The sequence below is a fragment of the Trichechus manatus genome, unplaced genomic scaffold (genome assembly GCF_000243295.1).
Source record: "Trichechus manatus latirostris isolate Lorelei unplaced genomic scaffold, TriManLat1.0 scaffold00008, whole genome shotgun sequence".
NCBI classification, from domain to species: Eukaryota; Metazoa; Chordata; class Mammalia; order Sirenia; family Trichechidae; genus Trichechus; species Trichechus manatus.
In genome coordinates this window covers 25614032-25629678 of record NW_004443944.1, presented here as the reverse complement: position 1 = coordinate 25629678, position 15647 = coordinate 25614032, and the positions used below count along the sequence as shown (strand labels likewise).

Genomic DNA, 15647 nt, shown 5'->3' with positions numbered 1-15647 from the left:
AGAGACAGTTTTGCTTGATATATAATTCTTGGCTAGCAGTTTTTTTCCGTCAAGGCTTTATGTATGTCATCCCATTGCCTTCTTGCCTGCATGGTTTCTGCTGAGTAGTCCGTGCTTAGTCTTATTGACTCTCCTTTGTAGATGACTTTTCATTTCTCTCTAGCTGCTCTTAAAATTCTCTCTTTATCTTTGGTTTTGGCAAGGTTGATTATATTACGTCTTGGTGACTTTCTTTTGGGATCTACCTTATGTGGAGTTCGATGTGTATCTTGGATAGATACCTTCTCATCTTGCACGATATCAGGGAAGTTTTCTGCCAACAAATCTTCGATAATTCTCTATTTTCTGTTATCTCCCCCATTCTGTTACTCCAATCACTCATAGATTATTTTTCTTGATAGAGTCCCACATAATTCTTAGGGGTTCTTCATTTTTTTTCAGGTCTTTTTTTTATTGTACTTCAGGTGAAGGTTTACAGAATAGATAGTTTCTCAGTAAACAGTATACGTATTGTTTTATGACACATTTTTTAAAATTCTTTTATCTGATTTTTCCTCAAATAAGTTGCTGTCAAGTGCTTTATCTTCAGTCTCACTAATTCTGACTTCCATTGCCTCAGTTCTGCTCATACGACTTTCTGTTGTCTAATTCTGAAATTGTATTGTTAATCTTCTGGATTTCTGTTTGCTGTCTCTCTGGATTTTTGCAGCCTGTTAAATTTGTCATTATGCTCTTGTACAACCTTTTAAGTTCGTCTGTTGCTTTGTCTGTGTGTTCCTTTGCTTGTTCTGCATTTTGATTGATGATCTTCCTGATCTCTTGAAGAGTTCTGTATATTAATCTTTTGAATTCTACCTCTAGTAATTCCAAGAAGTTCTCTTCCTCTGGAAGATTTCTTGATTCTTTTGTTTTGGGAGCTTGCTGAAACTATCACGGTCTGCCTCTTTATGTGATTTGATATTGACTGTTGTTCCGAGCCATCAATAAGTTATTCTGTTTATTTATTTTATGTTTGCTTACTGTGTCCTAGCTTCTTGTTTTCTTTTGATATGCCAAATAGTCTGCTCTTGTGAGCTAGTTTTGATTATTGGCGACTTTGAAGCTCTAATGTCCTGTCACCAGGTGGTTAGATCTGTTACTAGGTATGTGAGCCCGGGAGTCCGTTTACTTCTTGTACGGATTCAGCTTAGGTATCCTGATAGTCGATCACCAAGTGTGTGGTACAGGCTCTCACCTACAGTGCTAGACAGGCAGGGGTGATTGGAGTAGGCACAGTATCTGGCTGCAGTAGGGGCTCATGTGCTGAGCAAGGCTGGGGGCTGACAGCTGCCCCTGAGTGTCTGGAAGGAAAGCATGTCGTTGTTCCCTAGAGTGCGTAGGTGGGTATGTTTTGCATCCGGACTTTAGGCACCCAAAGCTGTTGGCTGTATGGACTGGGAGCCACCACTTATTCTTGGACCCCTGTCGCGGGTGGCTCAGTGGTATGGGTGGAGCCACCAGTCCTCAGGCCCCTGATATGGGTAGGTGGGGATCCTGCTTGATTGACAGAACAGTGTCAAATGTCATGAACCTACCACTCTACCATATAGCTGATGCAGTTGAAGTTAGGCTTCAGGTACATACCCTGTTGTACTCGGCTAATGAGGGCCTAGACTGTTAAAATGGGCCCACAGAGGTCTGTGCAGGCTTGAAAGGCATTCAAAGTCTGTGGACCCCTTGTTCCTGTGCCTAGGCAAAGGAGCTATGCCTGCCCTGACTTCCCAGCTTAGGGAAGCTGGCAGTTTATTTTTTCCTGTTTATTAATTTGTTCCCTCCCTGAGGCTGGGAGAATGGCTGAAGGTGTGTGAAAGGTCCTACTTCTGGCCCAGGGGACATGGCAGTTGCTGAATCCAGCCTAGGACCTGGCGCAGAGCGGGGAGGGGTTAGGTAAGTGGGAGAGAGGTTCTTCCCAAAGGGATTGTTTTTTGATCAACGCAGTAGGTTAGATGCATGTACTTATCTTTTGCCGATTGAGTGCCGCTTTTCACTGGATCTGGAGGTTTGAGCAGACTCTCCGCCATTCGGTCTCTCCTGATGTGGAAAGCGCATCCTGAGTGCCACTGCTTGCCTCGCCAAGCATGTCAGCCAATCGGCCTGCAGAGTGCCAGTTCCCACCGGGTCAGGTCTGGCAACTCCTCACTGCTTCTGAACCATCTCGCCCTCCCCCTGCCATTCAGTCCGATTCGTCAGTTTTGCCTTTGATGTTCAGGGCCCCTATTGTCACATATAATCATTTCACTTGTTTACTCAGGTCTTTGTTCTAAGGGGGACCACAGGAAGCATCTGACTACTCCACCATCTTGGCCCCACCTCAGAAAAATACATTGTTGGAAAAGCCACAGCACAAAAACAAAACAAAACCCACACAGCACGTAAAAGTTCAAGAAGGCATGATATAATAGAGAAAACATGATCCAAAATGTACACACAATATGTCTCAACTGTTTTTAACAACAACAAAAAAAAGGCGAAAGAACTGAAGAAATCTACAAAAACGTTAATGGTTTCTTTAGGTTATGGTTGTGCTTATTCGTGCAACTTTACAGTTTTTTACCTAATTCTTATTAAACCACAAGCAAGTATTGCTTTTATAATTAGAATAACGAAAAGAGATAATCACTCCTTTCTTTTCTTGATGGTAGGAACCTGCAAATAGTCGTCTACCTCCTCACCTTATTGCACTTGACTCCACGATACCTGGGTTTTTTGATGACATTGGGTATCTGGATCTCTTGCCATGTCGTCCCTTCGACACAGTTTTTATTTTCTATATGAAGCCAGGCCAGAAGACAAACCAAGAGGTAAGAATTCTGAAAATTTTTTTGGTAATTTTTTTATACTATATAAATTTTTTACATGGGTTGTGGTTTGCCACTGTTGTTGTTGCTGTTGTTACGTGCTGTCGAGTCATTTCCAACTCATAGTGACCTTAAGTACAACAGAACAAAACATTGCCTGGTCCTGCACCATCCTCACAGTCGTTATACATGAGCCCGTTGTTGCAGTTGCTGTGTCACTCCATCTCGTTGAGGGTCTTCCTCTTTTTCGCTGACCCTCTACTAAGCATGTTGTCCTTCTCCAGGGACTGGTTCCTCCTGATAACATGTCCAAAGTATGTGAGACGTAATCTCGCCATCCTTGCTTCTAAGGAGCATTCTGGTTGTACTTCTTCCAAGACAGATTTGGCCACTGTAGGAGGTGCATGTTTTATTTTTAGTTTTATTTTTATGTTTAATTTTTAACTTGTTGTGAACCAGTCCAGAAACAGAATTAATAAACTCTGATGCTTGTAGTACTGATTCTTTTGACCCTCAAGGAATATGGTTTAGGGAGGAGTTGTAGGATGTCTTTCTTCCCCTTAACGAATTCAGGTTCATAAAACAAAAGAAATTCAAGTATAGAAAGGTAGCCATAAAAAGCTAAAGCAAGGCATGATTGCCCAAGAAGAGTATAACAGCAGCATCAAATATTATTGAACATCTTCCTGTGCCTCAGTATGTGCCAGAGTACAAAAGTGAATAACAAGTCTTTCCTCTTGATGAGCTCACCTTCCAGGTAATTTCACAAGCAAATAGTTTCAATTGAGGCATGCACAGCATGTAATGGAGAAAATAATACCTGAGATAAAGATTGAAAACAGAAGACCAAGTAAAGCACAACTGGACAAGTATAACAGAGACCAGGAGAAGGATGAAGAAAAACATGAGATGGATGAAAGTGGAAAACTGAGAGCAAATAGCAGGAAAATTGAATTTTCTGTTGGAACATGGAGTAGAGAGTCTGTTACCAAGTATGAGTATGAAAGGGCCAAAGGAATATTTGTAAAATATAGTATTCAGATGTGTAGGGCACCAAAACCGGCATCCTATATGATCTTGAAATTTTACTGTAATCGTTGTAAGACCATTAGCTAATCAAGTTGAGTACTCCTTAAGAAGCTTACCAAAATCATAAAATATCTACACTAAATGCACAATTTGTAAATTATTGGTGAGGTACTAGAAAAAGAGATTGATGTATGAGGAAGTTCCTCATATTACTAATTCTGTAAATACTAATTGTCTGTTCTCTGTTAGGTGCCAGGTTTACAGCGGTAAACAAGATCTATAAGGTTTCCGGCCTCCTAGAACTACTGTCTAGAGGGGAAGACAGGTGTTGAAATAAGCAACCATAATATACTATGATAAAAAGGGGCTTAAAGCATGTTATAGGAGCCATAACAGGAAAATCTAGCCTGGTTTTAACAAGGTGTCCTGGAGGAAAAGATATTTAAGTTGGTATTTGAGATATGCATTGAAGATAAGTTAAAAGGCAGAAGCAAATTGTTACTAACAAAATAATAACATGGGCAAAGGCCTCAGAGGTAAGAGAAAATTGCAACTTCATGAAATTGAGAGAAGTTCATTATGGGGTCCAGTGTGCTTGGAGCTTGAGGGAAGGTGGACTGTTGGTAGCCAGGGATGAGACTAGTGGACTCTCTAAGTTTTTTGGAAGAACCCCAGTAAAACTGGGTTACTTGAAGGGATTGAGATCTGTTTTGAGGCAAGTCTAGTGCTTAGTTCAAATGAGAAGAATGGGGCCATTTTTCTCCTACCTGTAAAAGGAGAGGACACAAACTTTTTAGGCAACTCCTAAACCACCTCAGTTTCCTTAGGATTCTAAGGGCTGAGGGTGATCGGTGCTGTCGAGTGGGTTCCGACTCATAGTGACCCTGTATACAACAGAACAAAACACCACCTGGTCCTTTGCCATCTCACAATCATTGCTGTGTTTGAACCAATTGTTGCAGCCATTGTATCAGTGCATCTTCTTGAGGGTCTTCCTCTTTTTTGCTGACCCTCTTAACCTTACCAAGCACTGTATCCTTCTGTAGGGACTGGTCCCTCTGATAACATGCACAAAGTATGTGAGATGAAGTCTCACCATCCTTGCTTCTGAGGGGCGTGCTGGCTGTACTTCTCCCAAGACAGATTTGTTTGTTCTTCTGGCAGTCCATGGTATATTCAGTATTCTTTGCCAGGACCATAATGCAGAGGCATCGATTTTTCTTCAATCTTCATTATTCATTGTCCAGCTTTCACATGTTTATGAGATGATTGAAAATACCATGGCTTGGGTCAGATGCACTTAGTCCTCAAGGTAACATCTTTGCTTTTTTAACTCTTTAAAGAGGTCCTTTTTAGCAGATTTGCCCAGGGTGATCCGTCATTTTGATTTCCTGACTGCTGCTTTCCATAGGCGTTGCTTGTGGATCTGAGTAAAAGGAAATCCTTGACAACTTCACTATGTTCTCTGTTTATCATGATATTGCTTATTGGTTCAGTTGTGAGGATTTTTGTTTTCTTTATGTTGAGGTGTAATCCATACTATAAAGGCTGTAGTCTTTGATCTTCATCAGTGAGTGCTTCAGGTCCTCTTCACTTTCAGCAAGGAAGGTTGTGTCATCTGCATATCGCAGTTTGTCAATGAGTCTTCCTCCAGTCCTGATGTCGTGGTCCTCTTTACATAGTCCAGCTTCTCAGATTATTTGCTCAGCAGACAGATTAAATAAGTATAATGACGCACACCTTTCCTGATTTTAAACCATGCAGTATCCGCTTGTTATTTTCAAATGAACTGCCTCTTGGTCTGTGTGTGGGTTCTGCATGAGCAAAATTAAGTGTTCTGAAATTCCCGTTCTTTACCATAGGTTAAATTTAGGTTAATTTCTTGCTGCTGGAAAGTGGCATGTGAGTTGAATTTTGACCTGTTTATTTCTTCTTGATTAAAGTTTCAAATTATTTTAAAGTTTCACTTCTAAATAAAAGTTATAATTGGAAAAACCAAAACTGGCTGCCAAATCAGTTTGCTGGTGCTTGTAGGAATATGAAGGGATACAAATGAACTAGATAGGTGTACTTCTAAAGAGACTGGTTTTGTATTTAAGAGATGATGATATGGCGATGATGCCCAGTGGATTAAGAAGTAATGGGTGTAACCTACCATATTCAACTTCAGGCCTCCATAGGTCTGACAGGCCTAGCAAGTCTTGACAAAATAGATGAGCATTGAATGAACTCCATCAGTTGTTCCCAAACACTGGTTTATGGATTAGCTACATCATGGTCACTTGGAGGAGCTTTTAAAAATAATGTTCCAGGATCTTACCCCTGCTGATTCTGATATAGAAGGACTAGAACGGGCATAGGAAATTCTATTTTTAAGATACTACCCCCCCTTCTTGTTTGTTTTTTTTTAATTTGGAGAAGAATTTTTCTTTTGCCTTCCTTTAGAGCAGGGTTTTTCAACAGCAGCACTGTTGACATTTTGGGCTAGATATTTGTTGGGGAATTGTACTGTTTATTGTAGGTATTCAGCAGCAGCATTGGCCTCTACCCACTAGGTGCCAGTAGCACCCCACCAGTTGTGACAACTAAAAATGTCTCCAAACACTACCAAATGTCCCCTAGAGGGCAGGATCAACCCCAGTTGAGAACTACAGTTTTAGAATGAGGAACCGCTCTTTCTGAAGCCAGTAGAAAGCCCAGGTGTTGTACTTAGTGAAGAGGAGAGAACCTTCTGGTCACTTCAGTTTTGTTAGAATTGCAGGCATATATGTATTATTCTCTTCTTTGGACTAAGAAGGATATTTTAAGATTCATTTATTAGTTGTACTTAACCTTTATTGAATTTTTAATAGATTTATATTTTTCTCTTACAGCATTTGTCAAGATTTGTAATTAATCACATACCTATGCAGTGATTTTCTCTCATTAACCAGTTAGTAAACTGTATGAAGACAGGGACATGGTGTCTTTTATTTGCTGCTTAGTATTTTATCTGGGGAGCCCTGGTGGCACAGTGGTTAAGAGCTTAGCTGCTAACCAAAGGATTGGCAGTTTAAATCCACCAGCTGCTCCCTGAAAACCCTGTGGGGCAGTTCTACTCTGTCATATAGAGTCGCTATGAGTTGGAATCGACTCGATGGCAACAGGTTTGGTTTTGGTTTTGGGTTGTGTGTGGAGTCCCTGAGTAGTTCAGACGGTTAACACACTTGCATTTGAGTCCACCCAGAAGTGCCTCTGAAGAAAGGTCTGGTGATCTTTCAACAATCAGCCACTGAAAATCCTATTAAGCGCAGTTCTACTCTGACACAGATGGCATTGCCATGACTTGAAATCAACTCAACAGCAACTAGTTTGGATTTTTTGCTTTGTTTTGTTTTATTGTATCTGGTTCAACAATTGTTTTGCTAGGGAAGGAGCTAAGGGCTTTACTTGTGTTATCTCATTTAATCTTCACAACCATTATTGTCCCCATTTTACCGATGTAGAAACTGAGACTTAGTGAGGTTAAGAAACTTGTGCAAGGCTCACCCAGGATTGGAACCCAAATCTGTCTGACTCCAAAGTTCAAAGTCTTAACTACAGTGCTTTATTTTCATGTCTATTCTAATCTTGGACTTGATTTGTCAAAAGCTTGAAAGCTAATCAAAGAAGATTTGTTTAGATATGCTCTTTTGTTTCCTTTATTATAGCTGATGCTTGATATGTATTTCAGATTTTAAAGAATGTGGAGTCTTCCAGAACTGTTCAGCCACATTTCCTAGAATTTTTACTCTCCCTTGGCTGGTCAGTAGATGTGGGCAGACACCCTGGTTGGACTGGACATGTTTCCACGAGTTGGTCTATTAACAGTTGCAATGATAGTGAAGGATCTGAACAAGGTAAAACTCATAACGATCACTTGTCTTTTCTTGTTTTGTTACGCTTGATTGTTCCCCCTTACCGTGAGCTTGTATTCTTATTAAAAAACAAAACCAAACGGAGGTGTATAAATGAAAAGTCTCCCTGTCCTAATCCCAGTCGTCACTGGGGGGGATCACTTAAAAATAGTTTATATGTTCTTCCAGACATTTTCTGTGTATGAGATATATAGAATATGATGGGGTTAATTAATATAAAATTAATAAGTTAATTATCACAAGGTTGCTAAGTTCCTTTTTTATAGTGTGAGTGAACAAATTCAGTTTCCTATAAAAATAGTCTAATAAATATAGGTTATCTATACAAACAATACAGTTTCCTGACAAGCGTAATTTGTCTAACATATACAATTTTCTATAACAGGTGTGTTTTATAGACATTGTGGCCATCAACAATTCACAGTTAAAGGTTTCAGTCTTGGGATATTATGTAAAAACCTTTGTAGTAAACAGCCACCTATCTCTTGAGAGATTCTTGCCCTTCTCTATGAATCCTCCTAAGTTACTATTCTCTCCCTGAGGAGGGTAACACCTATGCCCAGTGCCTTGAATTATCAGAGTCCTAGTGTCTTTCAAGGTTTCCCATTAAATATCATTGTAACTTGTGACCTGTAGTTCCTTTTAGTTTCAACCAAGGTGGAATCAAAGTATTTAGGGATATACTATAATTTTTGTTTTCACATACCCTTGTATATATGCTTGAATATATCTGTAGGCTAATTCTCATATGTTCTTGTATCATAAGGATATAAGTTCCCATGTCAAAACATATGCACGTTTTTCATTTTGATAAATGTATCAATGAGATGCTTATGATTGCAAATAACAGGAGACCTGACCCATTATGATTTTGAAGGTTACTCAATGCTTCATTTAACTGAAAATTCCGGCGGTTACTATAAATTTCAGATGTCATTTAATCAGTGCTCCTGTTCTGTTTCTCTGCAGTTTACCTTTAGCTCTGCTCTCCATGTGTTGACTTTGTCGCTAGTCTGGCTTCTCTGATAATACAAAAAAGGCAGTTCTAGGCTTAACATTCATATACCACACTATCCTGAAAGGGAGAGATTAGCCAAGTCTTAGAATCCTTCTACCCCTAAAACCTTGAACTAACAAATCTATTCTTGAGGCAAGAGAGAGGAAATGACCCTGATAGATACAGAGGAGTTTGAGCTGGTATGAAGGATCAATCCCATCAACTTCATGGCTGCTATAGAGTGGGAGAGAGGTGGAGTGAGTATTGGGCAGTAACCACAGTGTCTGTTACAGTAGATGCAAAGTACCTTCCCATAGTCAGCAAACTACAACCCACACCTGTTTTTGTAAAGAAAGTCTTATTGGAACTCAACCATACTCTAATTTACATATTGTCTGACTGTTTCAATACTACATCGACAGAGCTGAGTAGTCACAACAGAGACAATACGTCCTGCAAAGCCTAAAATATTTACTCGTTGGTCCCTTTACAGAAAAAGTTTGCTAACCCTTGGTCTAAACTGTTCTGTTTCTACATCCTCACCAACATTAGCTATCTTTTCTAACCTGTCAGGCGAGAAATTTTCTATTTTTAATTATGATTGAGTTTTTGAGCATTTCTTAATATTTTTATTTCTTTCCTGAGAACTACTTGTTCATATTCTCTGCCCAATCTTTTGTCAGGTTGCTGATATCTGTTATTGGTATGACATTTTGTTCATTTGAACTGAGAACTGTATTCAGTTTCAAAAGTGTTTATTTTGTTTATTTAGTCTTGTTAGTGCTGGCTTAGAAGAGATACTATTACTGAAACTGCCTGTACATTTTTCTGTCACTGACCATGGGGAAGGTGGAGGTAGAAGCAGCTCTGAGAAACAGTAGAGAGAGACTAGTGACAGAAATGCTTTGAAAGCGGGAGTACACATACAGACAGCCACCCAAACTCCCTTCACAGGGATTTTGATGGTCTTCTTCCTTTTGATCATTACCTGTTCCAAAAAGACTTCTCCCTTAACCTGCCTCATACAGATGAGCTAAAGGCCCTGGTAAAATCAGGAGTATGCTTTGATTTAGAGTAGTTTCAGAGACTGTGAAATTAAGACTTCATGATTTAAAGTCAGTATAAAGACATTTAATGAACGTTTATACTATATTCTTCACACATTAGTTGGTTCGAGTTGGAAACGTACTTTTGACTATTTATTGTTAATACTTTATTAAGCAACTAAAATTTCATGAAGCGGAATGTTTTGCATGATACTGGATTTTCCCACTTTTAGAAGCAGTAATGTAGTGTTTCTTATTCCTAGATGAAGTAATTTCCTCTGAAGATGTTGGGGCTAGCATTTTCAATGGACAGAAGAAGGTGCTGTATTATGCCGATGCCCTTACGGAAATAGCTTTTGTGGTTCCTTCTCCTGTGGAGTCCTTAAGTGAGAGAATTTTTTGTATGATTGTATTTTAGGACCTAATTTTGCATTCACTGGTTTGTGCAGTATTATTGTGTTGGAAGAGATTTTGAAGGCATTCTTCAGCTTCTAAAGTATTATAGCTATTAGATTATGCAAAGATACAAAATGTTATTTCCTCTTAACTTTCTTATGGAAAGTAGTTAAACCAAGCATATCAATAACCTATCTTTAAGTAATGAAACAGTCCAGCTTTAACTCATTTTTGGCATTTCTTTAACCTAATTAATTTAGTTAATATGTAGAGGCCCTATTTTCCAATTAGTTCATTTCTTCAGTTATGAGTGAGTCCACATGCACCTACTTCCTCATTTCTGTGTGAGAGCCTTTATATGGAACCCCATAGAATCCTAGAAGGCTCTCGTAATGGTATGTAGCTGATCTTCTAACACTGAGCAGGAGAAACCTTAACAAGCCTAGAAAAGATGGCAGTCAAGACTGTCCTTAAGGATTGGGAGTGATAATTACTTCTCGGGCTGAACTCACACTTATTTTGCCTAAAACCCTTGCTTTTTGTAAATTAAGCCTTATCCGCTTACGCCAACTGCACCCCTGTTCCAACTCAACTTCCTCTTGTTTCTTAATACGTATTTTTATTTTTTATTCTGTGTGCTTGTCTCCAACCAGATTGCTCCTTAATCACAGAGACTAGGTCCTCTGTAGCTTTTGGATGCCCCAGTGCCTACTTGCTACAGTGGTATATGATCGGATTTATAATCAAAATACTTCAGGGAATAACAGATGGCTTTTATTGTATTCTACACCTAGGAAGTCAAATATTTTCTAGTCTTATTTCAGTTATCCTGTAGAGCAGGAGCCAGGAAACCACGGCCCACAGACCAAATTCAGCCCACTAAGAATGGTTTTTACATTTTTAAAGAATCATAAAAAATGTATATAAATAAAGAAGAATACACAACAGAGGCCTGTATGGCCAGCAAAGCCTAAAATATTTATTACCCTACCCTTTATAGAAAAAGTTTGCCAGCCTTTGCTCTAGAGGCAATGCTTTGTTTAAATGACTTAGGTTAGACTAGTTCACATAGTTAGTTTAAACATCTTTACTCCAAAGTAGTAGTAGGAATTATAATTATTTTTTTCTTTACCTCATAGCTGATTCATTAGAAAGTAACATCTCGGACCAAGATAGTGATTCAAATATGGATCTTATGCCAGGAATTCTAAAACAGCCGTCCTTGACACTTGAGCTTTTCCCTAATCATACAGACAATCTTAATTCCTCGCAGAGGGTAAGTCACTTTGTTGATATATCTCCAGAAATTTGTAGTGAAATGGGGTAATATAGAATCATGCCTGAAAAGCTTTTAACTTCAGCCTATAATTACAATAGTAACTGATTCATTAGTAACTTAACTTTTTTAAATTAAATTCTCAATATTTTCTTTTTTTCAGCCTGCAATAAATAGTTTCATAGTAAAATAGCCTTTATTGCTTTCCTTGATTTAGTCATTTCAGATACCGTGCTTGGTTCCCTCACCCATTCCTCCCCAAGCCAAGGTTTTTATTAGACCTTTGAAGTATGCACTGAAGGTGCAATATAGGCTATACATTCCACATCATTCATCATGTAGTGCTCAACTTAAACAAGTCTGTTTTAGAGAGTAGCACAGTATATGGGTGAATACACTGAGCGAGGCAGACAGTAACTACTACAGGAAGAGAGCTTTTTACTTCTGTATTTTCTTCGTACCTTGTCAGCAGATGTTGTTTCTTTGTTATCTGTGTTTTTCTCCTCATGTTGCCTCTTAATCCTTACTGGGAAATGACCAAGAAAGTGATAGTAAGAGTATAGGATCATTCATAAGTGTAAGAGGATTGATTTAAAACAAATAAGAAAGACAAAAGAAGTGTAAACTTGACTAAAGATGTTTTTTCACTATACAGGAATTTAATTCGGTTCCTTCCAAAGTGAAAATTATTTTTAATATAAATATACACTTACAATAGAATATGGGAGAGATTTTCAGCTTTAAAATTGATTTAGAGAAAAAAATCAAATTGTATAACACTTTCTGACTTAGACTGATTTTGAAAATCAGGAGTTGTTATATTAAAAGGGAGTCCTGGTGGTGCAGTGGTTAAGAGCTGTGGCTGCTAACCAAAAGGTCGGCAGTTCGAATCCACCAGCCGCTTCTTGGAAACTCTGTGGGGCAGTTTAACTCTGTTCTATAAGGTTGCTGCTATGAGTCAGAATCAACTCGACAGCGACTAGTTTGGTTTGGTTTGGTTTGGTTTTGGTTTATATTAAAAGAGGTTTCACAGTTTGGATGTAAGCAAATCAGTGTTAGGTGGTAATGAAGGATTTTATGAAATTTCTAACATTCAGCTATTCCATGTTTGTGGATTGAAGGAATTGATATTTTTAAGATGTCAGTTCTTGAATTAATCTGTAGAGTTAATGCGATCCCATCAAATTCTCAGTGCATTTTTAGAAGAAATTACAAGCTGATCCTAAATTTAAATGGAAAAGCAAATACATTAGAATAACCAAATTTTGAAATAGAAAACAAAGGTGGAGGACTTATGTGATTTCAAGATTTATTATAAAGCTTTAGTAATTAAGTCAGAGTGGTATTGGTGAAAGGACAGACATACAGATAAATAGAACTGAATAGAGAACCCAGTGTTAGACCCCACACATACATGATTTTTGACAAATGTGACAATGTACTTCAGTGGAGAAGGGATTTTTTTTTTTTTGCCGGGGTGGGGGGGGGACATATGCTTCTGGAACAACTGGATTTACAGATGGGAAAAATAACCACATCTCTTACCTCACATCATACACAAAAATTAACTCAAAATGGATTATAGACCTAAATATTAAAGCTAAAACACCAAAACTTCTAATAGAAAACATAAGACAAATATCTTAGTGACATTGGGGTAGGCAAAGATTTCTTAGATAGAGTGCAAAAAGCATGAACTACAAAAAAAAATTGTTAAGTTGAGCTTTATCAAAATTAAAACTTTTGCTTTTTGAAAGACACAATTAAAACGAAACATAAAGCCACAGAATAGGAGAAAATATTTACATTGCATGTATCTGACAAAGGACTTATATCCAAAATATGTAACTCCTACAACTCAGTAATAGTGAAGCAAGCAAACCAATTTAAAAATTGGGAAAAAGATTTGAACAGGCACATTAGAAAAGAATGTATGCTAATGGCCAGTAAACACATGAAAAGATGCTCAACTTCATTAGTCATCAGGGAAATCCAAATTAAAACCAGAGTGAGATATTTCTGCATACTTAATGGAATAGCTAAGATTAAAAAGACTAGCAATACCAGCTGTTGGCGAGGACATGGAGCAACTAGAACTCTCAAACATGGTTGATACGAGAAGTATTTGGCAATTTCTTAAAAAGTTACACATGTTCCTATCATATTACCCAGCCATTCTACTTCTAGGGAATTACCCCAGAGAAATGAAAACATATTTCCACGCAAAACCTTGTTCACAAATGTTCTTACTAGCAGGCTTTTCTATAAACATTGGCAACCTGATTAGATTTTGTGGAAATGTAAAGGTCTTAGAATAGCCAAAACAGTTTTGAAAAAGAGAAACAAAGTTGTTGGACTTAAACTTCCTGATTGTAACATTTCCTTTAAAATTACAATAATCAAGACAGCGTGGAATTGGCATTAAGATTGACATACAGATCAATGGAACACAATAGAGTGCAGAAATAAACTCACATATATATGGCCAATAGATTTTTGACAAAGGCAGCAGGATTATTATAACAATTGAGGCTGAACAATTCGATATCCATATGAAAAAAAAATGAGCCTCAACTTTTACCCCATATCATATGTGAAAATTAATTTGAAATGGGTCATTAACTTAATCATAATAGTTAAAACTTCTAGAAGAAAATGGGAAAAATTGTTGTGACCTTGGGTTAGGCAAAGATTTCTTAGGTAAGACATAACACGAGCCATTTAAAAAAATAAATGAATTAATTAGACTTCATCAAAATGAAAATCTTTGCTCTTTGGAAGACGCTATTAAGACAATGAAAAGATAAGCCATAGATTGGGACAAAATGTTTGCAAATCATATATCTGATAAGAGACTAGTATCTAAGATATCTAAAGAATTCTTACAAACTCAGTAATAAGACAGACAACCTGAATTAATTAATGGGCAAAAGTTTTGAATGGATACCTCACCAAAGAAGATATACAGAGGACAAATAAACACTTAAAAAGATGCTCAACATCTTTATGTGCCACCAGGGCTCCCATTAGTCATTAGGGAAATGTAAATTGAATCCACAGCAAGCTACCAAGTCATACCCATTAGTATGGCTATGATAGAAAAATAGATAATAAGTGCTGGTGGTGATGTGGAGCAACAGGACACCCTCATGTGCTGCTGTTAGAAATGCAAAATGGTGCAGCCACTTTGGAAAAGTTTGGCAGTTTCTTACAAACTAAAACATAAATTTACTAGATTCCACTTCTAGGAATTTACTCAAGAGAAATAAAAATGTAAGTCCGCATCAAGACCTGTATGTAATTATTTTAGCTACCTTATTCATAGTCATCAAAACCTGAAACAGTCCAGATGTCCATCAACTTGTGAGTGGATGAACTGTGGTGTGCCCATACAATGGAGTACTACTCAGCAATGAAAAGGAACAACCTTATGAATTATGCAACAACATGGATGAATTTCAAAAGCATTATGCTAAGAAAAAGAAGCCAGACACTAGAGACTTTATACGATATGATTCCACTTACATAGTGTTCTAGAAAAGGCAAAGCTAAAATGACAAGCTGCAGATTTATAGTTGCCAGGGACCAAAGTTATGAGGAGGCAGAGGGGCATGAGGGAACTTTTTGGGGTGATGGAACTATTCTGTATTTTGATTGTGGTGGTTGTTATACAACTATACACTCTCATCAAAACTCATTGAACTATACACTTAAAATGGGTAAACTTTTTAATGTAAATTATACCTCAATAAAGCTAATTTTTTTTAAAAGCACTAATGATACAGCAAGATTCCTTTTAGATAATATAGGACAAAAAAAACATATAAAACTACATGAACAGCATGATTTCATCAGTGTGAAAAACAGAATTGAAAATATATTAATTAGTAAATTATCTTTGGATTCTGGGTGATTTATTTTCTTTGTATTTTTCAAATGTCCCAAAGTTACCACAATGGAAATTGTTTTTTTTCTTTTATTGTACTTCAGGTGAAGGTTTACAGAACAAATAGTTTCTCATTAAACAGTACTACACATACTGTTTTATGACATTGGTTAACAACCCCACAACATGTCAACCCTCTCCCTTCTCAACCTTTTTTTTTGGTGAAAATATACATAGCCAAAGATACACCATTTCAAAAATTTCTACATGCACAGTTCAGTGAC

The 15647-nt window shown here is 37.6% G+C and overlaps 1 protein-coding gene across 5 annotated transcripts in view; it reads left to right on the top strand.

The window, feature by feature from the left end:
* RALGAPB (Ral GTPase activating protein non-catalytic subunit beta) overlaps positions 1-15647 on the top strand; it is a 120376-nt gene that overhangs the window by 82958 nt on the left and 21771 nt on the right. For all 5 annotated transcript variants that reach the window (XR_002822858.1, XM_012559058.2, XM_004370350.3 and 2 more), the window contains 4 exons: positions 2682-2840; positions 7579-7744; positions 10069-10191; positions 11341-11477. Coding sequence is in view for 4 of the 5 variants with exons in the window: in XM_012559058.2 (XP_012414512.1) it covers positions 2682-2840; positions 7579-7744; positions 10069-10191; positions 11341-11477 (585 nt within the window). In the remaining variant the exon portion in view is untranslated. The remainder of the gene's footprint in view (positions 1-2681; positions 2841-7578; positions 7745-10068; positions 10192-11340; positions 11478-15647) is intronic.